The following is a 26770-nucleotide window of genomic DNA, read 5'->3' as shown; positions in this document are numbered from 1 at the left end:
AAATATGTGAAAAGAATGGAAAAATGTGAATAAAGAATTAAAAACGTGTCCACATGTGTTTCACGTCTGATTCTTAGGAGTTGCTGTGATGACTTGTATATCAATAGTCTTTATCCAATATCACAAAGGCTGTCACAATCTATGATATTGGAACCCGCTATATTACATTAATAGTCTAAATATTCACTCTTCATGTGTGTATCTTCTTCACTCCATGAAGATTACCATGAAGAGTGAATATTTAGACTATTAATGTAATATAGCGGGTTCCAATATCATAGATTGTGACAGCCTTTGTGATATTGGATTAAGACTATTGATATACAAGTCATCACAGCAACTCCTAAGAATCAGACTTGAAACACATGTGGACACGTTTTTAATTCTTTATTCACATTTTTCCATTATTTTCACATATTTGTTAGTACTTTCATTTTAACTCTTATGTTTCACTGTAGTTCAGGACAATATCCAATTCTATTTTAATGCATATCAAATAAAGGTTATATTTGTTGTGCTCAGTATACTACAGTACACTAGTCCAGTGCTGCATCTTGCTGCCCAGTGTCAGTTCTAGTATGCTCATCAGTGCTCAGTATCACTGCTTATTGTCTTGTGCTGAATTGTGGTGACCAGTATACTACAGTACAATAGTCCAGTGCTGCATCTCGCTGCCCAGTGTCAGTTCTAGTATCCTCATCAGTGCTCAGTATCACTGATCATTGTCTTGTGCTGCATTGTGTGGTGCTCAGTAAACTGCAGTACAATAGTCCAGTGCTGCATCTTGCTGCCCAGTGTCAGTTCTAGTATCCTCATGAATGCTCAGTATCACTGCTCATTGTCTTGTGCTGCATTGAGTGGTGCTCAGTATACTACAGTACAATAGTCCAGTGCTGCATCTTCCTGCCCAGTGTCAGTTCTAGTATCCTCATCAGTGCTCAGTATCACTGCTCATTGTCTTGTGCTGCATTGTGGTGACCAGTATACTACAGTACAATAGTCCAGTTCTGTATCTTCCTGCCCAGTGTCAGTTCTAGTATCCTCATAAGTGCTCAGTATCACTGCTCATTGTCTTGTGCTGCATTGTGGTGACCAGTATACTACAGTACAATAGTCCAGTTCTGTATCTTGCTGCCCAGTGTCAGTTCTAGTATCCTCGTCAGTGCTCAGTATCACTGCTCATTTTATTTTGCTGCATTGTGTGATGCTCAGTATACTACAGTACAATAGTCCAATGCTGCATCTTGCTGCCCATTGTCAGTTCTAGTATCCTCATCAGTGCTCAGTATCACTGCTCATTTTCTTGTGCTGCATTGTGTGATGCTCAGTATACTACAGTACAATAGTCCAGTGCTGCATCTTGCTGCCCATTGTCATTTGTAGTATACTCATCAGTGCTTAGTAATACTGCTCATTGTCTTGTGCTGCATTGTTGTGACAAGAATACTACAGTACAATAGTCCAGTACTGCATCTTGCTGCCCAGTGTCAGTTCTAGTATCCTCATCAGTGCTCAGTATCACTGCTCATTGTCTTGTGCTGCATTGTGTGGTGCTCAGTATACTACAGTACAATAGTCCAGTGCTGCATCTTGCTGCCCAGTGTCAGTTCTAGTATCCTCATCAGTGCTCAGTATCACTGCTCATTGTTTTGTGCTGCATTGTGTGGTGCTCAGTATACTTCAGTACAATAGTCCAGTGCTGCATCTTGCTGCCCAGTGTCAGTTCTAGTATCCTCATCAGTGCTCAGTATCACTGCTCATTGTCTTGTGCTACATTGTGGTAGCCAGAATACTACAGTACAATAGTCCAGTGCTGCATCTTGCTGCCCAGTGTCAGTTCTAGTATCCTCATCAGTGCTCAGTATCACTGCTCATTGTCTTGTGCTGCATTGTGGTGACCAGTGTACTACAGTACAATAGTCCAGTGCTGCATCTTGCTGCCCAGTGTCAGTTCTAGTATCCTCATCAGTGCTCAGTATCACTGCTCATTGTCTTGTGCTGCATTGTGGTGACTAGAACTGACACTGGGCAGCAAGATGCAGCACTGGACTAGTGTACTGTAGTATACTGAGCACAACAAATATAACCTTTATTTGATATGCATTAAAATAGAATTGGATATTGTCCTGAACTACAGTGAAACATAAGAGTTAAAATGACGGTACTAACAAATATGTGAAAAGAATGGAAAAATGTGAATAAAGAATTAAAAACGTGTCCACATGTGTTTCACGTCTGATTCTTAGGAGTTGCTGTGATGACTTGTATATCAATAGTATTTATCCAATATCACAAAGGCTGTCACAATCTATGATATTGGAACCCGCTATATTACATTAACAGTCTAAATATTCACTCTTCATGTGTGTATCTTCTTCACTCCATGAAGATTACCATGAAGAGTGAATATTTAGACTATTAATGTAATATAACGGGTTCCAATATTATAGATTGTGACAGCCTTTGTGATATTGGATTAAGACTATTGATATACAAGTCATCACAGCAACTCCTAAGAATCGGACGTGAAACACATGTGGACACGTTTTTAATTCTTTATTCACATTTTTCCATTATTTTCACATATTTGTTAGTACTTTCATTTTAACTCTTATGTTTCACTGTAGTTCAGGACAATATCCAATTCTATTTTAATGCATATCAAATAAAGGTTATATTTGTTGTGCTCAGTATACTACAGTACACTAGTCCAGTGCTGCATCTTGCTGCCCAGTGTCAGTTCTAGTATGCTCATCAGTGCTCAGTATCACTGCTTATTGTCTTGTGCTGAATTGTGGTGACCAGTATACTACAGTACAATAGTCCAGTGCTGCATCTCGCTGCCCAGTGTCAGTTCTAGTATCCTCATCAGTGCTCAGTATCACTGATCATTGTCTTGTGCTGCATTGTGTGGTGCTCAGTAAACTGCAGTACAATAGTCCAGTGCTGCATCTTGCTGCCCAGTGTCAGTTCTAGTATCCTCATGAATGCTCAGTATCACTGCTCATTGTCTTGTGCTGCATTGTGTGGTGCTCAGTATACTACAGTACACTAGTCCAGTGCTGCATCTTGCTGCCCAGTGTCAGTTCTAGTATCCTCATCAGTGCTCAGTATTACTGCTCATTGTCTTGTGCTGCATTGTGGTGACCAGTATACTACAGTACAATAGTCTAGTTTTGTATCTTCCTGCCCAGTGTCAGTTCCAGTATCCTTATCAGTGTTCAGTATCACTGCTCATTGTCTTGTGCTGAATTGTGGTGACCAGTATACTACAGTACAGTAGTCCAGTGCTGCATCTTGCTGCCCATTGTCAGTTCTAGTATCCTCATCAGTGCTCAGTATCACTGCTCATTGTCTTGTGCTGCATTGTGGTGACCAGTATACTACAGTACAATAGTTGAGTGCTGCATCTTGCTGCCCAGTGTCAGTTCTAGTATCCTCATCAGTGCTCAGTATCACTGCTCATTGTCTTGTGCTGCATTGTGGTGACCAGAATACTACAGTACAATAGTCCAGTGCTGCATCTTGCTGCCCAGTTTCAGTTCTAGTATCCTCATCAGTGCTCAGTATCACTGCTCATTGTCTTGTGCTGCATTGTTTGGTGCTCAGTATACTACAGTACAATATTCCAGTGCTGCATCTTGCTGCCCAATGTCAGTTCTAGTATCCTCATCAGTGCTCAGTATCACTGCTCATTGTCTTGTGCTGCATTGTTGTGACAAGAATACTACAGTACAATAGTCCAGTACTGCATCTTGCTGCCCAGTGTCAGTTCTAGTATCCTCATCAGTGCTCAGTATCACTGCCCATTGTCTTGTGCTGCATTGTGTTGTGCTCAGTATACTATAGTACAATAGTCCAGTGCTGCATCTTGCTGCCCAGTGTCAGTTCTCATATCCTCATCAGTGCTCAGTATCACTGCTCATTGTTTTGTGCTGCATTGTGTGGTGCTCAGTATACTACAGTACAATAGTCCAGTGCTGCATCTTGCTGCAAACTGTCAGTTCTAGTATCCTCATCAGTGCTCAGTATCACTGCTCATTGTCTTGTGCTACATTGTGGTAACCAGAATACTACAGTACAATAGTCCAGTGGTGCATCTTGCTGCCCAGTGTCAGTTCTAGTATCCTCATCAGTGCTCAGTATCACTGCTCATTGTCTATTGCTGCATTGTGTGGTGCACAGTATAATAGTCCAGTGCTGCATCTTGCTGCCTAGTGTCAGTTCTAGTATCCTCATCAGTGCTCAGTATTACTGCTCATTGTCTTGTGCTGCAGTGTGGTGACCAGAATACTACAGTACAATAGTCCAGTGCTGCATCTTGCTGCCCAGTGTCAGTTCTAGTATCCTCATCAGTGCTCAGTATCACTGCTCATTATCTTGTGCTGCATTGTGGTGACCAGTATACTACAGTACAATAGACGAGTGCTGCATCTTGCTGCCCAGTGTCAGTTCTAGTATCCTCATAAGTGCTCAGTATCACTGCTCATTGTCTTGTGCTGCATTGTGGTGACCAGAATACTACAGTACAATAGTCCAGTGCTGCATCTTGCTGCCCAATTTCAGATCTAGTATCCTCATCAGTGCTCAGTATCACTGCTCATTATCTTGTGCTGCATTGTGGTGACCAGTATACTACAGTACAATAGACGAGTGCTGCATCTTGCTGCCCAGTGTCAGTTCTAGTATCCTCATAAGTGCTCAGTATCACTGCTCATTGTCTTGTGCTGCATTGTGGTGACCAGAATACTACAGTACAATAGTCCAGTGCTGCATCTTGCTGCCCAATTTCAGTTCTAGTATCCTCATCAGTGCTCAGTATCACTGCTCATTGTCTTGTGCTGCATTGTGGTGCTCAGTATACTACAGTACAATAGTCCAGTGCTGCATCTTGCTGCCCAGTGTCAGTTCTAGTATCCTCATCAGTGCTCAGTATCACTGCTCATTGTCTTGTGCTGCATTGTGGTGATCAGAATATTACAGTACAATAGTCCAGTGCTGCATCTTGCTGCCCAGTGTCAGTTCTAGCATCCTCATCAGTGCTCAGTATCACTGCTCATTGTCTTGCGCTGCATTGTGCGGTGCTCAGTATACTACAGTACAATAGTCCAGTGCTGCATCTTGCTGCCCAGTGTCAGTTCTAGTATCCTCATAAGTTCTCAGTATCACTGCTCATTGTCTTGTGCTGCATTGTGTGGAGCTCAGTATACTACAGTACAATAGTCCAGTGCTGCATCTTGCTGCCCAGTGTCAATTCTAGTATCATCATCAGTGCTCAGTATCACTGCTCATTGTCTTGTGCTGCATTGTGGTGACCAGTATACTACAGTACAATAGTCCAGTTCTGTATCTTGCTGCCCAGTGTCAGTTCTAGTATCCTCGTCAGTGCTCAGTAACACTGCTCATTTTCTTGTGCTGCATTGTGTGATGCTCGGTATACTACAGTACAATAGTCCAATGCTGCATCTTGCTGCCCATTGTCAGTTATAGTATCAACATCAGAGCTCAGTATTACTTCTCATTATCTTGTGCTGCATTGTGTGGTGCTCAGTATACTACAGTACAATAGTCCAGTGCTGCATCTCGCTGCCGAGTGTCAATTCTAGTATCCTCATCAGTGCTCAGTATCACTGCTCATTTTCTTGTGCTGCATTGTGTGATGCTCAGTATACTACAGTACAATAGTCCAGTGCTGCATCTTGCTGCCCATTGTCAGTTGTAGTATACTCATCAGTGCTTAGTAATACTGCTCATTGTCTTGTGCTGCATTGTTGTGACAAGAATACTACAGTACAATAGTCCAGTACTGCATCTTGCTGCCCAGTGTCAGTTCTAGTATCCTCATCAGTGCTCAGTATCACTGCCCATTGTCTTGTGCTGCATTGTGTTGTGCTCAGTATACTACAGTACAATAGTCCAGTGCTGCATCTTGCTGCCCAGTGTCAGTTCTCGTATCCTCATCAGTGCTCAGTATCACTGCTCATTGTTTTGTGCTGCATTGTGTGGTGCTCAGTATACTACAGTACAATAGTCCAGTGCTGCATCTTGCTGCAAACTGTCAGTTCTAGTATCCTCATCAGTGCTCAGTATCACTGCTCATTGTCTTGTGCTACATTGTGGTAACCAGAATACTACAGTACAATAGTCCAGTGGTGCATCTTGCTGCCCAGTGTCAGTTCTAGTATCCTCATCAGTGCTCAGTATCACTGCTCATTGTCTATTGCTGCATTGTGTGGTGCACAGTATAATAGTCCAGTGCTGCATCTTGCTGCCTAGTGTCAGTTCTAGTATCCTCATCAGTGCTCAGTATTACTGCTCATTGTCTTGTGCTGCAGTGTGGTGACCAGAATACTACAGTACAATAGTCCAGTGCTACATCTCGCTGCCCAGTGTCAGTTCTAGTATCCTCATCAGTGCTCAGTATCACTGCTCATTGTTTTGTGCTGCTTTGTGTGGTGCTCAGTATACTACAGTACAATAGTCCAGTGCTGCATCTTGCTGCCCAGTGTCAGTTCTAGTATCCTCATCAGTGCTCAGTATCACTGCTCATTGTCTTGTGCTACATTGTGGTAACCAGAATACTACAGTACAATAGTCCAGTGCTGCATCTTGCTGCCCAGTGTCAGTTCTAGTATCCTCATCAGTGCTCAGTATCACTGCTCATTGTCTATTGCTGCATTGTGTGGTGCACAGTATAATAGTCCAGTGCTGCATCTTGCTGCCTAGTGTCAGTTCTAGTATCCTCATCAGTGCTCAGTATCACTGCTCATTGTCTTGTGCTGCATTGTGGTGACCAGTGTACTACAGTACAATAGTCGAGTGCTGCATCTTGCTGCCCAGTGTCAGTTCTAGTATCCTCATCAGTGCTCAGTATCACTGCTCATTGTCTTGTGCTGCATTGTGGTGACCAGTATACTACAGTACAATAGTCGAGTGCTGCATCTTGCTGCCCAGTGTCAGTTCTAGTATCCTCATCAGTGCTCAGTATCACTGCTCATTGTCTTGTGCTGCAATTTGGTTACCAGAATACTACAGTACAATAGTCCAGTGCTGCTTCTTGCTGCCCAGTTTCAGTTCTAGTATCCTCATCAGTGCTCAGTATCACTGCTCATTGTCTTGTGCTTCATTGTGGTGACCAGAATACTACAGCACAATAGTCCAGTGCTGCATCTTGCTGCGCATTGTCCGTTCTAGTATCCTCATCAGTGCTCAGTATCACTGCTCATTGTCTTGTGCTTCATTGTGGTGACCAGTATACTACAGTACAATAGATCAGTGCTGCATCTTGCTGCCCAGTGTCAGTTCTAGTATCCTCATCAGTGCTGAGTATCACTGCTCATTGTCTTGTGCTGCATTGTGGTGACCAGTATACTACAGTACAATAGACCAGTGCTGCATCTTGCTGCCCAGTGTCAGTTCTAGTATCCTCATCAGTGCTTAGTATCACTGCTCATTGTCTTGTGCTGCATTGTGGTGACCAGTATACTACAGTACAATAGTCCAGTGCTGCATCTTGCTGCCCAGTGTCAGTTCTAGTATCCTCATCAGTGCTCAGTATCACTGCTCATTGTCTTGTGCTGCATTGTGGTGACCAGTATACTACAGTACAATAGTCCAGTGCTGCATCTTGCTGTCCAGTGTCAGTTCTAGTGTCCTCATCAGTGTTTAGTATCACTGCTCATTGTCTTGTGCTGCATTGTGGTGACCAGAATACTACAGCACAATAGTCCAGTGCTGCATCTTGCTGCGCATTGTCCGTTCTAGTATCCTCATCAGTGCTCAGTATCACTGCTCATTGTCTTGTGCTTCATTGTGGTGACCAGTATACTACAGTATAATAGACCAGTGCTGCATCTTGCTGCCCAGTGTCGGTTGTAATATCCTCATCAGTGCTGAGTATCACTGCTCATTGTCTTGTGCTGCATTGTGTTGACCAGTATACTACAGTACAGAAGTCCAGTGCTGCATCTTGCTGCCCAGTGTCAGTTCTAGAATCCTCATCAGTGCCCAGTATCACTGCTCATTGTCTTGTGCTGCATTGTGTGGTGCTCAGTATACTACAGTACATTAGTCTAGTGCTGCATCTTGCTGCCCAGTGTCAGTTCTAGTATCCTCATCAGTGCTCAGTGTCACTGCTCATTGTCTTGTGATGTATTGTGTGGTGCTCAGTATACTACAGTACAATAGCCCCGTGCTGCATCTTGCGTCCTAGTTTCAGTTCTAGTATCCTCATCAGTGCTCAGGATCACTGCTCATTGTCTTGTGCTGCATTGTTTGGCGCTCAGTATACTACAGTACATTACTAATAGTCCAGTGTCTTGTGCTGCATCTTGCTGCTGTAGGATTCTGTGATAGTGTACTGTCACTGTGCATAGGTCATCATCATTCCAGTCACAGTGGTTTCTGGGGGGTGACAATTCCAGAGGGCTTTTGTGCTGCTCACTAAAACTAGTACAGTGTCTTGTGCTGCTCAGTGTCAGTTTACTGTAGCATCATCAGTGCTCAGTATAATCAGTGCTCAGTATAATCAGTGCTCAGTATAACCAGTGCTCAGTATAACCAGTGCTCAGTAAAATCAGTGCTCAGTATAATCAGTGCTCAGTATAATCAGTGCTCAGTATAATCAGTGCACTTTTAGACGTGTGCCCGTTATCCGCCATTAGTGTAGTGGGATTTAGACAATTGATGAAGTTATTGTGTCCCCGGTACCAAATCCCATCTAGATTCTACTTCACTAGGCCGGAGATAGCGAGATTTTGCCAATTAAATCCAGTGATTTGGACGTAGCATTACAGTGATTTTACCAATTAATATCAGTGATTTATAATTATTAATTACAATGATCTTGCCAAATAATGACAGTGATTTGGACGTAACATTACAGTTATTTTACCAATTAATATCAGTGATTTATAATTATTAATTACAGTGATCTTGCAAAAAAATTCCAGTGATTTGGACATATAATTCCAGTTGGAATTGTTTGTGTAGCTTGGCTTGGTCATACAGCTACCTCATTGCACCTCTTTGACATCTTTGCATGAAGTGCTGTTTGGGGCCTAGTTTTTGAAACGTGCCATCGTGTATGACACTGCGATATGCGTCCAGGGGTACTGCTGTATTAGTCCTGGGGTACTGCCGTATAAGTCCACCAATTGCATATTTTTTTAAAAGTGACTGGAGCGTGCCGGAGATGCTGTCAGTGGACCGAACAGTTGCAACCCACTCTTGACATTCAGCCACTGCGTGAGACTACTAGATGGGTCAGGTGGTTGTGTCGCTTAGCTTAGGCCTACAGCAACCTCGAAGCACCTTTTCTTTGTCTTTGCATCATGTGCTGTTAGGGTCCTTATTTTGATATCTGCCCTCCTGTCTGACACTGCAGTGCCACTCCTAGATGGGCCAGGTGTTTGTGCTGACCACTTGGGTCACTTAGCTTAGTCATCCAGTGACCTTGGTGCAACCTTTTGGCCTAAAAACAATATTGTGAGGTGTTCAGCATAGACTGGAAATGAGTGGAAATTCTGGTTATTGAGGTTAATAATACTATAGGATCAAAATTACCCCCAAATTCTATGATTGAAGATGTTTTTGAGGGTTTTTTGAAAAAAAAAGAAACACCCGAATCCAAAACGCACCCGAATTCAACAAAACTTCTTAAGGGAGATTTTGCCAAAACGCGTCCAAATCCAAAAGCGACTGCGAAACCGAATCCAAAATCAAAACACAAAGCCCCAAAAATGCCCGCTGCACATCTCTAGTATAAACACGCCTTTTCTGAAAGGCCCCAGAGGCTGCAACACCACTAAGCAAGAGGCATCACACCATGAAGACCAAGGAGCTCTCCAAACAAGTCAGGGACAAAGTTGTTGAGAAGTACAAGTCAGGGTTGGGTTATAAAAAAATCCAAATCTTTGATGATCTCCCCGAGTGCCATCAAATCCATCATCTTTAAATGGAAAGATGATAGTACTACAACAAACCTGCCAAGAGAGGGCCAGCCACGAAAACTCACAGACCGGGCAAGGAGGGCATTAATTAGACCAAAGGTAACCCTGAAGGAGCTGCAGAGTTCCACAGCAGAGACTGGTGTATCTGCCCATGTGACCACAATAAGCCATACCCTCCATAGAGCTGGGCTTTATGAAAGAGTGGTCAGAAAAAAACCCACTACTTAGTGTTAGAAATAAGAAAGCACGACTCCCCAAATGTATGGAGGCACGACTCCCCAAATGTATGGAGGAAGGTGCTCTGGTCAGATGTGACTAAAATTGAACTTTACAGCCACCAAGGAAAACGCTATGCCTGGCGCAAACCCAACACATCCCATCACGCCAAGAACACCATCCCCACAGTGAAACATGGTGGTGGCAGCATCATGCTGTGGGGATGTTTTTCAGCAGCAGGGACTGGGAAACTGTTTCGAGTCGAGGGAAAGATGGATGGTGCTAAATACAGGGATATTCTTCAGCAAAACCTGTTTCAGTCTGCCCGTGATTTGAGACTGGGACGGAGGTTCACTTTCCAGCAGGAAAATGACCTGAAGCATACTGTTAAAGCAACACTTGAGTGGTTTAAGGGGAAACATTTAAATGTGTTGGAATGGCCTAGTCAAAGCCCAGATCTCAATCCAATTGAGAATCTGTGGTCAGATTTGAAGATTGCTGTTCGCAAGCGGAAACAATCCAACATGAAGGAGCTGGAGCAGTTTGCCTTAAGGAATGGGCAAAAATTCCAGTGGCAACATGTGGCAAGATCCAAAGCGACTTGCAGCTGTAACTGCCGCAAAAGGTGGCTCTATAAAGTACTGAATGAAATGATGCAAACCTTCAAACATTCCATTTTAATTCCAGGTTGTGAGGAAAGAAAACATGAAAAATGCAAAGGGGGATAAATACTTTAGCAAGTCACTGTATTTAAAATAACACTGTCAACCCCCAATTCCCCACTCCTACCTGATTGGAATTTGAAGTAGGTGGATTTTATATAAAATAAAAAAATACTGTAATAAGGGCCCTCATTCCGAGTCGTTCGCTCTGTATATTTCATCGCATCGCAGTGAAATTCCGCTTAGTACGCATGCGCAATATTCGCACTGCGACTGCGCCAAGTAATTTAACAATGAAGATAGTATTTTTACTCACGGCTTTTTCTTCGCTCCGGCGATCGTAATGTGATTGACAGGAAATGGGTGTTACTGGGCGGAAACACGGCGTTTCAGGGGCGTGTGGTTAAAAACGCTACCGTTTCCGGAAAAAACGCAGGAGTGGCCGGAGAAACGGAGGAGTGTCTGGGCGAACGCTGGGTGTGTTTATGACGTCAAACCAGGAACGACAAGCACTGAACTGATCGCAGATGCCGAGTAAGTCTGAAGCTACTCTGAAACTGCTAAGTAGTTTGTAATCGCAATATTGCGAATACATCGGTCGCAATTTTAAGAAGCTAAGATTCACTCCCAGTAGGCGGCGGCTTAGCGTGTGTAACTCTGCTAAAATCGCCTTGCGAGCGATCAACTCGGAATGAGGGCCCAGGTACACTGGAAGACCTCATTTTTTTTTCTGTGCACATCCCGGCACTTCTCTCTAAGCATCTGACGTCATACACACGTGTGTCATGACTGGTCACACACACAGTATTGCAGGACTGGAGACACAGGCATGCACTGGTGCGGACACCCAACAGCTGTCTAATCACTGGCAGCCTGCTGGGAGCAGTGGCGAAACTTGTGAGTGGTGGGCTCAGGTGCAAAAATATAATTTGGGCCCCCATTCTCCACCCAACCCAAGTTCACAATATGCCACATGACAGTGGGTGACAGGGAGAGGGTGGCAGCGTAAGGCAGGAGGGGATAGGGGGAGGAAGTTGGTGACAGGGTTCCTTGCACAGTGCAGAGAATTAGAAATAGTGTATAGCTGTTTGTTAATTAGAGGCAGTATGTGGCTGTGATCATCAGTGCTGATAGGTGGCAGGACTCCTCTATCAGTCCTGTCACACACAAGCTCACTCCTGCCTACCCAAGGTTTGGGCATGTCCCACAGGCAGTGGAGCTGCTCTCTACACTAGTCCATTTATCCGACATTGCTCAAAATGGTCTGCGGCGCGGGGGGGGGGGGGGGGGGGGTAGGGGGGCAGGGAATAGCTCATGGCTGGTCTGGGCTGCATTGGGCCCCTTAGTCCTCCTGGGCCTCCGTGCAGTGGTGCAGTGCACCTGCTGCACCTATGGTAGTTCCACCTCTGGCTGGGAATTTTCAGCCAGCCCAGCTCTCTGACAATTTTGGTAAAGCACGTGGTCCTTGTCAGCGGGCACCCTGGGACCTGCAGGCCCACCTGAGACCAACAGGGCCCTAAGCAGCTGCTTTGGTATCCTTGTGGTAAATCCTCATCTGAACCCACCCAAATCTAAATCTCTCTGCACGTTACATCTGCCTCACCTGCAGTGTAACATGGTATTGCCCAATTGCTAACTTTTTTAGTTTGCTAACAACTCTGAATAGCCCCCAGAATGCAGTTCTGCATTTGTATTGAATTTCTTTTTTTTAATAACATTTGCTGTGTTTTGCTCAAATACCGAATAAGAAACAATACAAGGAATTCCATCATTCAATGTTCAAATATTTGCCTTTCCTAAGCTAATACTGCTGCATGCAGTAGCTGTAGTTTTCACGTACAGTGTACTGTACATGTATATGTACTTGCAGATATCTTTTATTGCCTTGTTTACCTCATTTGTTGTGAATAGGGTAGAGTCTGTGGATATCCAACATACTGTATGTCTGAATGTAAATAAAGGACAGGTATGTTAATTGTACTACATAAAATAGGTGGCACACCACAAATAATGTAGTGTTTACTGAGCTGGGGTGGCATGGGGGCTCAGAGAAAATCCTAAAACCACTATTGGTCTCTCCAGGTCCAGGCTATCTGTAGCTAGAAGGTATTGCCGTACTTGCTGACTGCTCTGTCAGCTGCAGTTCACTGAAGAGTTAAAACATCTATTCTGGGCAGGGCCGTTTCTAGACAATTTGGCTCCCAGTGCGAGATTAAAAAATGTCCCCCCCCCCCCCAATTGCTCTAAAAAAAAAAAGTGTGCCCCCCCCATATAGCCATAAAAAGAAAAAGCATGCACGCGCCGTAGGCGCGCGCGCTCCCGACAAGGGTGTGTGGCCTGATTAAAATGGGCGTGGTCTCATTAAAGTGGGCATGGCCTCATCTGATATCATCACACCCACCACAGGGGGGGAAAAATAAAAATAAAAAAGTCCCCTTTTTACACATTACAGCAGGCAAGTGTCCCCATATTACACAGCGCGGCAGGCAGGTGTCCCCATTTTACACAGCGCGGCAGGCAGGTGTCCCCATTTTACACAGTACGGAAGGCAGGTATCCCCATTTTACACAGTACGCAGGCAGGTGCCCCCATTTTACAAAGTGCAGCAGGCAGGTATCCCCATTTTACACAGTGCGGCAGGCAGGTATCCCCATTTTACACAGTGCGGCAGGCATGTATCCCCATTTTACACAGCAGGGCAGACAGGTATCCCCATTTTACACAGCACGGCAGGCAGATATCCCCATTTTACACAGCACGGCAGGCATATATCCCCATTTTACACAGTACGCAGGCAGGTGCCCCCATATTACACAGTGCGGCAGGCAGGTATCCCCATATTACACAGTGCGGCAGGCAGGTGCCCCCATTTTACACAGCACGGCAGGCAGATATCCCCATTTTACACAGTACGCAGGCAGATGCCCCCATATTACACAGTACGCAGGCAGGTGCCCCCATATTACACAGTGCGCAGGCAGGTATCCCTATTTTACACAGTGCCGCAGGCAGGTATCCCCATTTTACACAGCGCGGCAGGCAGATATCCCCATTTTACACAGTACGCAGGCAGATGCCCCCATATTACACAGTGCGGCAGGCAGGTATCCCCATATTACACAGTGCGGCAGGCAGGTGCCCCCATTTTACACAGCACGGCAGGCAGATATCCCCATTTTACACAGTACGCAGGCAGATGCCCCCATATTACACAGTACGCAGGCAGGTGCCCCCATATTACACAGTACGCAGGCAGGTATCCCTATTTTACACAGTGCGGCAGGCAGGTATCCCCATTTTACACAGCGCGGCAGGCAGATATCCCCATTTTACACAGTACGCAGGCAGATGTCCCCATATTACACAGTACGCAGGCAGGTGCCCCCATATTACACAGTACGCAGGCAGGTATCCCTATTTTACACAGTGCGGCAGGCAGGTATCCCCATTTTACACAGCGCGGCAGGCAGATATCCCCATTTTACACAGTACGCAGGCAGATGCCCCCATATTACACAGTACGCAGGCAGATGCCCCCATATTACACAGTACGCAGGCAGATGCCCCCATATTACACAGTACGCAGGCAGACGCCCCCATATTACACAGTACGCAGGCAGATGCTCCCATATTACACAGTACGCAGGCAGATGCCCCCATATTACACAGTACGCAGGCAGATGCCCCCATATTACACAGTACGCAGGCAGATGCCCCATATTACACAGTACGCAGGCAGGTGCCCCCATATTACACAGTACGCAGGCAGGTGCCCCCATTTTGCACAGTGCGGCAGGCAGGTATCCCCATAGGAAGGTGTCCCCATTTTACACAGTGCGGCAGCGGCAGGCAGGTTTCAAGTTGAGGGGAAGGAAGGGGGAGAGGGGGGGAGAGAGAGAGAGAGAATACTTACGTCTTCCCGCTCTTCGGTCCCGCCGCCTCACGTCCCTCGCGCCGGCCGCCTCCTCCTTCTTGATTATCTCCTTATCGCCTCTCCCGAGCGCTCCTGCTCGGGTGGCGGGGCTTCGCGGAATGACGCGTTTGCGTCGTGACGTCACGACGCAACGCGTCATTCCGCGAAACTCCGTCCCCCGAGCAGGAGCGCTCGGGAGAGGCGATAAGGAGTAACAAAGTGCCGCGGCGGGCGCTCCGTGCGGTTGCACGGCTCGCCCGCCGCTAGAAACGGCACTGATTCTGGGATCAACAACTAACAGTTCACAATGATCTTTTTTTTTTTTTTTTTAAACACTCTTCAAAAAGTGTCTTCTTTTCTCCTTTGGAAAAACTGACGTAGACGTACTTCTTTGGAAAAACTGACGTATATAGATGTATATGCACTAGAGAAATGTGGAACGGGAAATGATTACTGCGAGTTGACAGAAATGCTTATTGACAGAAAAAGCAGAAAGCAAATACTGCTAATTACAACAAAAGTTAGCTCTTTTGTATTTGTGATGCAATTCCAAACCTTGTTATTGTTGGAGTAATTATAGTAATTGTATTAATTGTCAACATTTCATTATTTTGGCAGGTGAGAAGCCATATAAATGTGCCTGGGAGGGCTGTGACTGGCGATTTGCCCGTTCTGACGAGCTGACAAGGCACTACCGCAAGCATACAGGTGCCAAGCCCTTCAAGTGTGCAGCCTGCGGACGCTGCTTCTCTCGCTCAGATCACCTTGCTTTGCACATGAAGCGACATCAGAACTAGGCCTCACTGACAAGACAGTATATTGTATATTATTATTTTTTGTAAGGAGTGGTCTCAAAGAACAATATGACTAAAACTGACCAAATGGCTACAAAAACAAAACAATCATCAATGAGGTATATTGTAATGAACTTTATTAACTATTTTTTCAGCAAGCCTAGTTTCAGTGTGAATACATGTGATGAAGATTTCCCATAATGCAATATGTTTTGTACTGTACAAGTACTATGTGCTGTCTTCCACCTTTGGTTACTCTTGTCACCACAGTAGAGTATTTTTAAAAATAAAACATCTTCAGCCAGGTATTCATGACACAGAATACAATGGTCTTCCATTAGTACTTCCAGTTTTAATTCTATAGCAAAATAAATGGGTGTGGTATAAAAGATAGATAGTGTCTAGTTAGACAGTCAATAGATAGACACCATATGTTAGACAGACATTAGGTCGACAGGGTCAAAAGGTCGACGGTCAAAAGATCGACATGAAAATGGTCGACATAAAAAAAGGTAGACACCTTGGGGTATATTTACTAAGGTCCCGATTTTGACCGAGATGCCGTTTTTTCATCAAAGTGTCATCTCGGTAATTTACTAAACTCAAATCACGGCAGTGATGAGGGCATTCGTAATTTTTGGGTAGTCCATGAAAATAATTACGAATGAATACACCATCGGTCAAAACGCGGCTGTTTAAGTATGAATCTCGGTCATTTACTAAGAAGTGCAAAGCAAAAAAAAATAAAACACTGCCGTGAAAAATTACAACTCGTAAAAAAGTGCTAAAAAAAAACAGACCTGCTTTTTTAATCCGTGATTGTATAGGCATGCAGGGATCCATGAGATCCGTGCATGTATATCAGTGGGAAGGGGTGGGAAAGTGTTTATTTTCTTAAAAAAAATTGCGTGGGGTCCCCCCTCCTAAGCATAACCAGCCTCTGGCTCTTTGAGCCGATCCTGGTTGCAGAAATATGGGGAAAAAATTGACAGGGGTTCCCCCATATTTAAGCAACCAGCATCGGGCTCTGCGCCTGGTCCTGGTTCCAAAAATACGGGGGACAAAAAGAGTAGGGGTCCCCCGTATTTTTAAAACCAGCACCGGGCTCCACTAGCTGGACAGATAATGCCACAGCCGGGGGTCACTTTTATATAGTGCCCTGCGGCCGTGGCATCAAAAATCCAACTAGTCACCCCTGGCCGGGGTACCCTGGGGGAGTGGGGACCCCTTCAATCAATTGGTCCCCCCCCCCAGCCACCCAAGGGCCAGGGGTGACTAGTTGGAGAACCACAAGTACCAGCATGCGGCGGAAAAACGGGCCCGCTGGTACCTGTAGTACTACTACTAAAAAAATACCCAAAAAAAGACAAGACACACTCACCTTGAAATTAAAGATTTATTACATACATCCACACAAACATACAAACATACTTACCTTATGTTCACACGCAGGTTGGTCCTCTTCTCCAGTAGAATCCAAGGGGTACCTGTTGAATAAATTAGACTCACCAGCTCCAGGGTCCCAGGCTCCTCGTAGCATCCATTTGTAATCCACGTACTTGAATAAAATAAAAAAACGGACACCCGAGCCACGCACTGAAAGGGGACCCATGTTTGCACATGGGTCCCCTTTCCCCGACTGCCAGAAACCCACTCTGACTTCTGTCTAAGTGGGTTTCTTCAGCCAATCAGGGAGCGCCAAGTTGTAGCACCCTCCTGATTGGCTGTGTGCTCCTGTACTGACTGACAGGCAGCACGCGGCAGTGTTACAATGTAGCGCCTATGCGCTCCATTGTAACCAATGGTGGGAACTTTCTGCTCAGCGGTGAGGTCACTTTCGGTCAACCGCAGGGCAGAAAGTTCCCACCATTGGTTACAATGGAGCGCATAGGCGCTACATTGTAACACTGCCGCGTGCTGCCTGTCAGTCAGTACAGGAGCACACAGCCGATCAGGAGGGTGCTACAACGTGGCGCTCCCTGATTGGCTGAAGAAACCCACTTAGACAGAAGTCAGAGTGGGTTTCTGGCAGACGGGGAAAGGGGACCCATGTGCAAACATGGGTCCCCTTTCAGTGCGTGGCTCGGGTGTCCGTTTTTTTATTTTATTCAAGTACGTGGATTACAAATGGATGCTACGAGGAGCCTGGGACCCTGGAGCTGGTGAGTCTAATTTATTCAACAGGTACCCCTTGGATTCTACTGGAGAAGAGGACCGACCTGCGTGTGAACATAAGGTAAGTATGTTTGTATGTTTGTGTTTATGTATGTAATAAATCTTTACTTTCAAGGTGTGTGTGTCTTGTCTTTTTTTGGGTATTTTTTTAGTAGTAGTACTACAGGTACCAGCGGGCCCGTTTTTCCGCCGCATGCTGGTACTTGTGGTTCTCCAAGTACCAGCATGCGGGGGAGGCTTGCTGGGCCTTGTAGTACTGCTACTAAAAACAATATCTTTTCATTTTCACAAAAGGCTATCAGCCCCCCATCCGCAGCCAATTGGATGGGGGGGACAGCCTCGGGCTTCACCCCTGGCCCTTGGGTGGCTGGGGGGGGGGACCCCTTGATTGAAGGGGTCCCCACTCCCCCAGGGTACCCCGGCCAGGGGTGACTAGTTGGATTTTTGATGCCACGGCCGCAGGGCACTATATAAAAGTGACCCCCGGCTGTGGCATTATCTGTCCAGCTAGTGGAGCCCGGTGCTGGTTTTAAAAATACGGGGGACCCCTACTCTTTTTGTCCCCCGTATTTTTGGAACCAGGACCAGGCGCAGAGCCCGATGCTGGTTGCTTAAATATGGGGGAACCCCTGTCAATTTTTTCCCCATATTTCTGCAACCAGGATCGGCTCAAAGAGCCCGAGGCTGGTTATGTTTAGGAGGGGGGACCCCACGCAATTTTTTTGAAAGTTTTACAGTGTTTTTTAAAAAAAAAAATGAACCCCAGCACGGATCACACAGATCCGGCCGAGATTCATTTTGAAAAAGTCGGCAGTGTTTTGCTAATCACTGCCGTAAAAAACAGAAAAAAAAACGAATGACATCGACATCGGAAAACCCGAAAAGGCAAAATACGGCAGCTTAGTAAATTAGTCGTAATCAATTCAAAAAGTTGCAATTTTACACTGTCGATGTCATTCGTGATTGAACTTTGACCTTTTTCCGAAAATTACGAATGTTAGTAAATATACCCCCATGTTTTTTGCATTTTTGTGGTTTGTATGGATAGTTTTGTCATCTGGGACACCCAATTGTAGAAAGGCATACCCTCACGGGGCTCGCCACGCTTCGGGCTCGGTGGCTCGCTGCACTCGTGTTAGGGTCTCCTGCCCTGTGCTGCCACGTCGTCATGGCAACCGGGAGACAAGTGCTAGTGGAGTAACCTGAGCGCAGCTGATACTCCGGTTCGGGTCTTTTGCTGTGCAGTGGTTATAGGCTCTGTGCACGGCAGGGGATCCGGTGCTGGTTTTTGTGCTCACAGTCTGTGAGGTCTGAGTGGGGCGTGGACAGCACCTGCTTTATAAGGCCTCTTTTCAGGGTAAGCAGATGCTGCTGAATCTTTGTTGGTTAGTCAGTTCATGAAAGTTAGCCAGTACTGTGTAGCTTTGTATTCGTTTGTTGCTTACTGCAAATAGGCCTGGGGATTTGGTATTACACTCTGCCAATCCAGACCTAGCAGTAAGACTGGAGTCAGTCGTTTAGCTTGCTGGGGTTCTGTTACTACTCTGTGAACTTAGCAAGTTTGCGGCTGTATTCTAAGACTTGCCTGTCTAATCCTGTCTCACTGTGCTAGGTGTCAGGGGTCAGTTTAGTGGCAGTAAGCTAAAACCTGTGCACTGCAAGTGAGAATTAGGATTGTGGAGATTCTCCTTGTGTCTATCATTCCATCTCTGACCAAGGAGTTTACTGCCACACCCGTTGGTAACCCTTTAGGGTTTTGCTGTTGCCCTTAGCAACAGCATTTCGGGTTCTCTACGTATTAAAACACAACATCTTGCTTTTCCATCTGAGCAGTTCTAATACAAGGGAGATACCCAGTTCCTTAGCCTCTGGGCTTCTCTGTTCACTTTGTGTGTATTTTGTTACCCTATCACCTTCTGTGTACATTATGTCATATCCCCCAGTTTGTCTGTGAGTCCATCTGTTTTGCATAACAGTTCAAACACCAGTACATTCCTGCAGACACTGGAGTGCATAACAGTTCTGACACCAGTACTTTCCTGCAGGCACTGGTGTGCATAACATATTCAGCAGCCTAATACTCCTGTTGAAATTTTGTGGGAATATGGAGCATACCCCTCAAAATACGTTGCAACAGGTGGTCGATCAGGTGCAGGTCCTGACTCGACAATTTAATGATTTGTCCATTAAAATGCACACCTCCCAGGCTGCCGGCGGAGCTCCCGCAGCAGCAGCACCTGCCGGGGTTAAGGAGCCGAAAGTAAATCTCCCGGATCGTTTTTCTGGAGATCGCTCGCAGTTCTTTTGTTTCAAGGAGAGCTGCAAGCTATACTTCCGGCTTAGGCCTCAGTCTTCTGGGTCGGAGATTCAGCGGGTGGGCATAGTGATTTCCTTGCTACAAGGAGACCCACAGGTCTGGGCATATGGGTTGCAGCCTGACTGTCCGTCGCTTAAAAGTGTTGATGCTTTTTTTACGGCACTGGGCATGTTGTATGATGACCCTGACAAGACGGCCTCAGCCGAGGCTCAGATTTCGATCCTTAAGCAAGGGCGAAGGCCAGTTGAGGTTTACTGTACGGAGTTTCGGAGGTTGGCCCATGATACCCAGTGGAATGACCCAGCCCTGAGACACCAGTACCGAAGAGGTCTTTCTAACCAGATAAAGGACCAACTGGTACAATATCCCTTGCCTGATAGCTTGGATCAGCTCATGCAGTTATCCATCCGGGTGGATAGACGGCTGAGAGAGCGTAGGCTTGAAAGGGAGACTGAGATTTCCTTCCTTCCCAAGGGAACCTCAGACTCTGAGGAATTTTCTGAGGAGCCTATGCAGATTGGGGCTACCCGCCTCTCCTCGCGTGAGAAGACGCGGAGGAGACAGCAGGGGTTGTGTTTGTACTGTGGGAATAAAGGTCATGTGGTAGTATCATGCCCAGAAAAGCCGGAAAACTTCAGGGCCTGAGGGTGATGGGAAATATCCTGTCAGGCCAGAAGTCAGAATTTCCCAAGAAGACTTTTATCATTCCGGTGACCTTGAAGATCCTCGGTCAAACTGTCAAGACTGAGGCCTTTGTGGACAGTGGGGCCGACGGGGTTTTTATGGACCGCCAATTCGCCCTGAAACACTCTGTTCCCTTAGTACCCTTGGCATCGGAAATTGAGATTTGTGGGTTAAACGGGGAACCATTATCCCAAGGTAAAATTACCTCTTGCACTAGCCAGATTTCTTTGTTTATTGGAGCCACACACTCTGAAAAATTGTCCTTTTATGTTACTGTCTGTACTTTTGCCCCATTGGTGTTGGGGTTACCCTGGTTAAGGGCCCACAATCCTCAATTTGACTGGGTCTCTGGGGAGATTCTTAGTTGGGGTACTGATTGTTTCAGGAGTTGCTTGAGCCTTCCAGTCAGGCTCTCGCAGCTAAGTTTGCCAGGATTGCAAGGGTGTTATGCAGATTTTGCGGACGTGTTCTCCAAAAAAGTTGCAGAGGTACTACCTCCCCATCGCCCCTATGACTGTGCCATTGATTTGTTGCCAAATGCTAAGCTTCCCAAGAGCAGGTTGTACTCCCTGTCACGTCCTGAGACTCAGGCTATGGCAGAGTACATTCAGGAGAACTTGGCTAAGGGATTTATCAGACCTTCACAGTCTCCAGTTGGGTCGGGGTTCTTCTTCGTGGGTAAAAAGGACGGTTCGTTGCGACCCTGCATCGACTTCAGGGAATTGAACCGTATCACGATTAAAAACTCATACCCACTGCCTCTCATTTCGGTCTTGTTTGACCAGCTTCGTACTGCCACCATTTTTTCTAAGATTGACCTACGCGGTGCGTACAATCTAATCCGAATAAGAGAGGGGGATGAATGGAAGACTGCCTTTAATACCCACTCAGGGCATTATGAATATTTGGTGATGCCTTTTGGGCTCTGTAATGCCCCGGCAGTCTTCCAGGATATCATGAATGATGTGCTCAGGGAATATTTGGATAGATTCTTAGTTGTATACTTAGATGACATCCTAATCTTCTCCCATTCCCTGGAGGAACATCGGAAGCATGTACGCTTAGTCCTCCAGAAACTCAGAGACCACCGGCTTGGGGCGAAGCTGGAGAAGTGCGAATTTGAAGTTCAGCAAATCGCATTTCTAGGATATATTATCTCCCCAGAAGGTTTCCAAATGGAGGGTTCCAAGGTACAGGCAGTCCTGGATTGGGTGCAGCCCACTAGTTTGAAGGCGCTTCAGCGTTTCCTGGGCTTTGCGAATTTTTATAGACGATTTATCGCTGGATTTTCGTCTATAGTGGCGCCCTTGGTGGCACTCACTAAGAAAGGGGCGGATGTTGCTCACTGGTCTTGTGAGGCTAAAGCGGCTTTTGCCCGTCTCAAAAGGGCATTTGTTTCGGCCAAGGTGCTGCGACACCCAGATCCAGAGCGTCCTTTTGTGGTGGAGGTGGATGCCTCTGAGATGGGTATTGGGGCAGTGCTTTCTCAGATGGGAGTGTCTGATAATCGCCTTCATCCCTGTGCTTACTTTTCCCGTAAATTTTCGCCTGCCGAGATGAATTATGACGTGGGTAACCGGGAATTGTTGGCTATTAAGGATGCACTCGAGGAGTGGAGACACTGGCTTGAGGGGGCTAAGTTTGTGGTCTCAATTCTCACTGACCATAAGAATCTGGCATATTTAGAGTCAGCGAAGCGTCTCAATGCCAGGCAGGCACGATGGGCTTTGTTTTTTGCTCGCTTTAATTTTTTGATAACATATCGCCCTGGGTCAAAAAACATCAAGGCTGATGCGCTCTCGCGGAGTTTTGCTCCAATCCAGGAGACCACCGAGGAGCCGTTGCCCATTGTTTCCCCATCATGTATTAAAGTGGGCATTACCCAGGACCTCTTATCATTAGTCCTTAGAGCACAGGAGCAGGCTCCTCCAGACCTTCCGGTAGGTCTTTTGTTTGTGCCTCCTAGGTTAAGACAGCGAGTGTTCCTGGAATTCCATGCCAAGAAGTCGGCAGGTCACCCGGGTATTGCCAGAACTCGGGAGTTGCTATCTAGGGCGGTGTGGTGGCCCTCGGTGGCTAAGGATGTGGATCAGTGGGTTCGGGCATGTGACATCTGTGCCCGAAATAAGACTCCTAGAGGGGTTCCTGTTGGCCCATTACATCCACTCTCTATCCCATCTAAGCCATGGACCCACATTTCAATGGATTTTGTGGTGGACTTGCCCAAATCCTCGGGGATGACAGCCATCTGGGTTGTCGTTGACAGGTTTTCGAAGATGGCGCACTTCGTTCCACTGGTTGGGCTGCCATCAGCCAGACGCCTGTCTGAATTATTTATGCTGCATGTTGTGCGTCTCCACGGGTTGCCACTTGATGTGGTCTCTGACCGCGGATCCCAGTTTGTGGCCAAATTCTGGAGGGCATTTTGTTCCGATCTCCAGATTTCTGTCAGCTTGTCGTCAGGCTACCATCCGCAGTCTAATGGGCAGACTGAAAGGGTGAACCAGTCCTTGGAGCAGTTCCTCAGGTGTTATGTCTCCAAGTGTCAGACTGACTGGGTTGCTCATCTGTCCATGGCAGAGTTTGCCTATAACAACGCGGCTCACTCTGCTACAGGGATCTCTCCCTTCCTTTGTGTGTATGGGCATCATCCTAAGGCCAATTCTTTTGACCCCCTGGACTCCACGCCTGGTGGTTCCTCTGTGGTTTCGGTCCTTAGAGGTATTTGGCGGAAAGTGAAGAAAGCCCTTGTGTCTGTGTCATTAGTGACCAAAAGGGTTTTTGATAAGCGGAAAAGACCCTGCAGCTTCAAATTAGGAGACTTCGTCTGGTTGTCTACCAAGAATTTGAAGTTGAGACAGCCATCTCATAAGTTAGGGCCCCGGTTCATCGGCCCTTATAAGATCACCAGGGTTATCAATCCGGTGGCATTTCAGTTAGATCTGCCCCGTTCTTTGGGTATCAATAAAACATTTCATTGTTCCCTTTTAAAACGGGCGATTAGTAATCCTTCTTCCAGTGGAAGACCTTCCCCTCTTCTGATACGTGGCCAGAGGGAGTTTGTTGTTGAAAGGATTCTTGACTCCAAGGTGGTTCGGGGTCGGCTGTCATTTTTGGTGCACTGGAAGGGGTATGGCCCGGAGGAGCGGTCGTGGGTGCGCAGTTGTGATCTTCATGCCCCCAGACTGATACGCTCTTTCTTCTCGCAGTTCCCCGATAAACCCGGTGGTAGGGGTTCTTTGACCCCTCGTCAGAGGGGGGGTACTGTTAGGGTCTCCTGCCCTGTGCTGCCACGTCGTCATGGCAACCGGGAGACAAGTGCTAGTGGAGTAACCTGAGCGCAGCTGATACTCCGGTTCGGGTCTTTTGCTGTGCAGTGGTTATAGGCTCTGTGCACGGCAGGGGATCCGGTGCTGGTTTTTGTGCTCACAGTCTGTGAGGTCTGAGTGGGGCGTGGACAGCACCTGCTTTATAAGGCCTCTTTTCAGGGTAAGCAGATGCTGCTGAATCTTTGTTGGTTAGTCAGTTCATGAAAGTTAGCCAGTACTGTGTAGCTTTGTATTCGTTTGTTGCTTACTGCAAATAGGCCTGGGGATTTGGTATTACACTCTGCCAATCCAGACCTAGCAGTAAGACTGGAGTCAGTCGTTTAGCTTGCTGGGGTTCTGTTACTACTCTGTGAACTTAGCAAGTTTGCGGCTGTATTCTAAGACTTGCCTGTCTAATCCTGTCTCACTGTGCTAGGTGTCAGGGGTCAGTTTAGTGGCAGTAAGCTAAAACCTGTGCACTGCAAGTGAGAATTAGGATTGTGGAGATTCTCCTTGTGTCTATCATTCCATCTCTGACCAAGGAGTTTACTGCCACACCCGTTGGTAACCCTTTAGGGTTTTGCTGTTGCCCTTAGCAACAGCATTTCGGGTTCTCTACGTATTAAAACACAACATCTTGCTTTTCCATCTGAGCAGTTCTAATACAAGGGAGATACCCAGTTCCTTAGCCTCTGGGCTTCTCTGTTCACTTTGTGTGTATTTTGTTACCCTATCACCTTCTGTGTACATTATGTCATATCCCCCAGTTTGTCTGTGAGTCCATCTGTTTTGCATAACAGTTCAAACACCAGTACATTCCTGCAGACACTGGAGTGCATAACAGTTCTGACACCAGTACTTTCCTGCAGGCACTGGTGTGCATAACAACTCGCCACAAGGTTTATAACCAACTCTGTGCCGACATGGATAGAGAAGGCATGAAATAGTCCAAAAATATGTTACATTTAAAAAAAATCTGTCTTTTTTGTCGACCATTTTCATGTCGACTTTTTGACCCTGTCAACCTAATGTCTGTCTAACATATGGTGTCTATATATTAACTGTCTAACTAGACACTGTCTATCTATTAACCGGATACCAAAATGAATACACCCTTCAGATTTAGGAAAGCAGTCATTTGTTCACTGGGTAATTCTTCTGGAAGAATGTGAGGCTGACAAAACTGCAGTCAATAGAGCAAATTGTTCCCACGAGATAAAATCTTGTAATGTGTAAGTTTACTTTCTACAAGCATTGCTGTGAAACAGCGTAAATTATGAGCTGAGTTATAATAACAAACAAAACTTCGTGGTTTTCTATCAACCAGAAGACAAATACTGAAGCTGGTCTCACCTATTAATGTTTCCACTCAACTGGACAACAATGGATTCTATTGTGTCTATCATAGAGCAAGGACAGATTTGTCTCAATTCACAAAATAAGCGAGACGTGTTATATCACATCACTCCCAGGAAAGTGTGTTGACTTGTACAGACCTCAGTGCATAAAAAGCCAGTTACTTGGTGATGGCTACACTGTGCTGTTAGTGATATGGTACATCCCTGACAAGGAATCCCTCTTCTGCGCCATGAACAAATTGTTAGGACTGTAGAAGTTGTTTGCATTAGTATATAATGCATACAAGTTGTAAAGTTGTTGAACTTTGATGCAAAATAGTTTTAGGCAATATGTTTAAAACATGTCTAAGGATAGTAGTGGAAAATATGCAATTGTTATGTTTTTCTGTGATAAGTATACGCTATGTATTCTTGTGTAAATATATACAGTATGAACAAAGTAGTCAGGTTGTGCACCAGTTGTAGGTAAACGAACCCTGGTTCAACAAATTGTTGTCATTTCACAATAATAGTGGAAGTATAAAAATATTCTCATTGTGTAATAGCAGAGTTTCTACTAAGAAATTAAATTTACGACCATTCTTTTTCAAATTCAGGAAAGCACACTAAACCGCTACATCAAGGGTGTATATAGTTTATACAAGCAAAAGTACCTCCTATTTTACCCTGAGTGATCTGGCTTCATTCTGTAACCAGCTGTTCTACCCATTATTCACACAAGAGTTTCTGATTTTCACGGTTGTACATATATAAATGAGTGTTAATAATTTGCTAAATCTGAGAGATGTAAATTTGAGACATGTTAATGTAAGTAAATATTATTCCATGGTTCTTGGCGTTACCCGAGGAGCACCTGTAGCAGATAAGGTAAAAAGTGACAGGACCATTTTTGTAGTTTATTAAATTCTGTACACTGGAGTAAATTTAGATCCGATTGTCGGTTTGGACGTTATCGTTCACGCATCGCAAGCCATGCATCGGTACTGATATCATTATGACAACTCCCTTTTTATTCCTTAGGGGAGCTTATTAAAATTCTGATTACGTAGTTTTCCTATTTCCAACCTGAAGAATACCTATGTAAAATTTCAGCTTCCTAACATATCGGGAAGTAAGAGAATTTGTGATGAGTCAGTCAGTCAGTAAGTGAGTGAGTGAGGGCTTTCGCATATATATATATATATATATATATATATATATATACGAGATGTGCATTTGTATTATGTACATACTGTATGTATTAGAAGCATCCTACTGTAGCTATTGGTGTTAGCAAACATAGCAAAGTCTGCACTTACAGTATTTGAAATGAGAAAATGTATTATAAAAAGAAGTGTGAATAGATTGTCTAGGGACACCAGATACGGACGGTGAGAACTTGAAAATAATGGCA

The 26770-nt window shown here is 45.5% G+C and overlaps 1 protein-coding gene across 3 annotated transcripts in view; it reads left to right on the top strand.

The window, feature by feature from the left end:
* LOC134948772 (Krueppel-like factor 5) overlaps positions 1–26770 on the top strand; it is a 368226-nt gene that overhangs the window by 328051 nt on the left and 13405 nt on the right. The window contains exon 4 of one of the 3 annotated variants that reach the window (XR_010183011.1): positions 15360–15654. Coding sequence is in view for 2 of the 3 variants with exons in the window: in XM_063936991.1 (XP_063793061.1) it covers positions 15360–15538 (179 nt within the window). In the remaining variant the exon portion in view is untranslated. Of the gene's footprint in view, positions 1–15359; positions 15848–26770 lie in introns of those variants that run through there. The other 2 variants (XM_063936991.1, XM_063936992.1) reach the window with 2 other exon arrangements.

Source organism: Pseudophryne corroboree, chromosome 8, assembly GCF_028390025.1.
Source record: "Pseudophryne corroboree isolate aPseCor3 chromosome 8, aPseCor3.hap2, whole genome shotgun sequence".
Taxonomy (NCBI): Eukaryota; Metazoa; Chordata; class Amphibia; order Anura; family Myobatrachidae; genus Pseudophryne; species Pseudophryne corroboree.
Note: the sequence above shows the minus strand (reverse complement) of the source record. Positions and strands in the feature narration are given on the sequence as shown.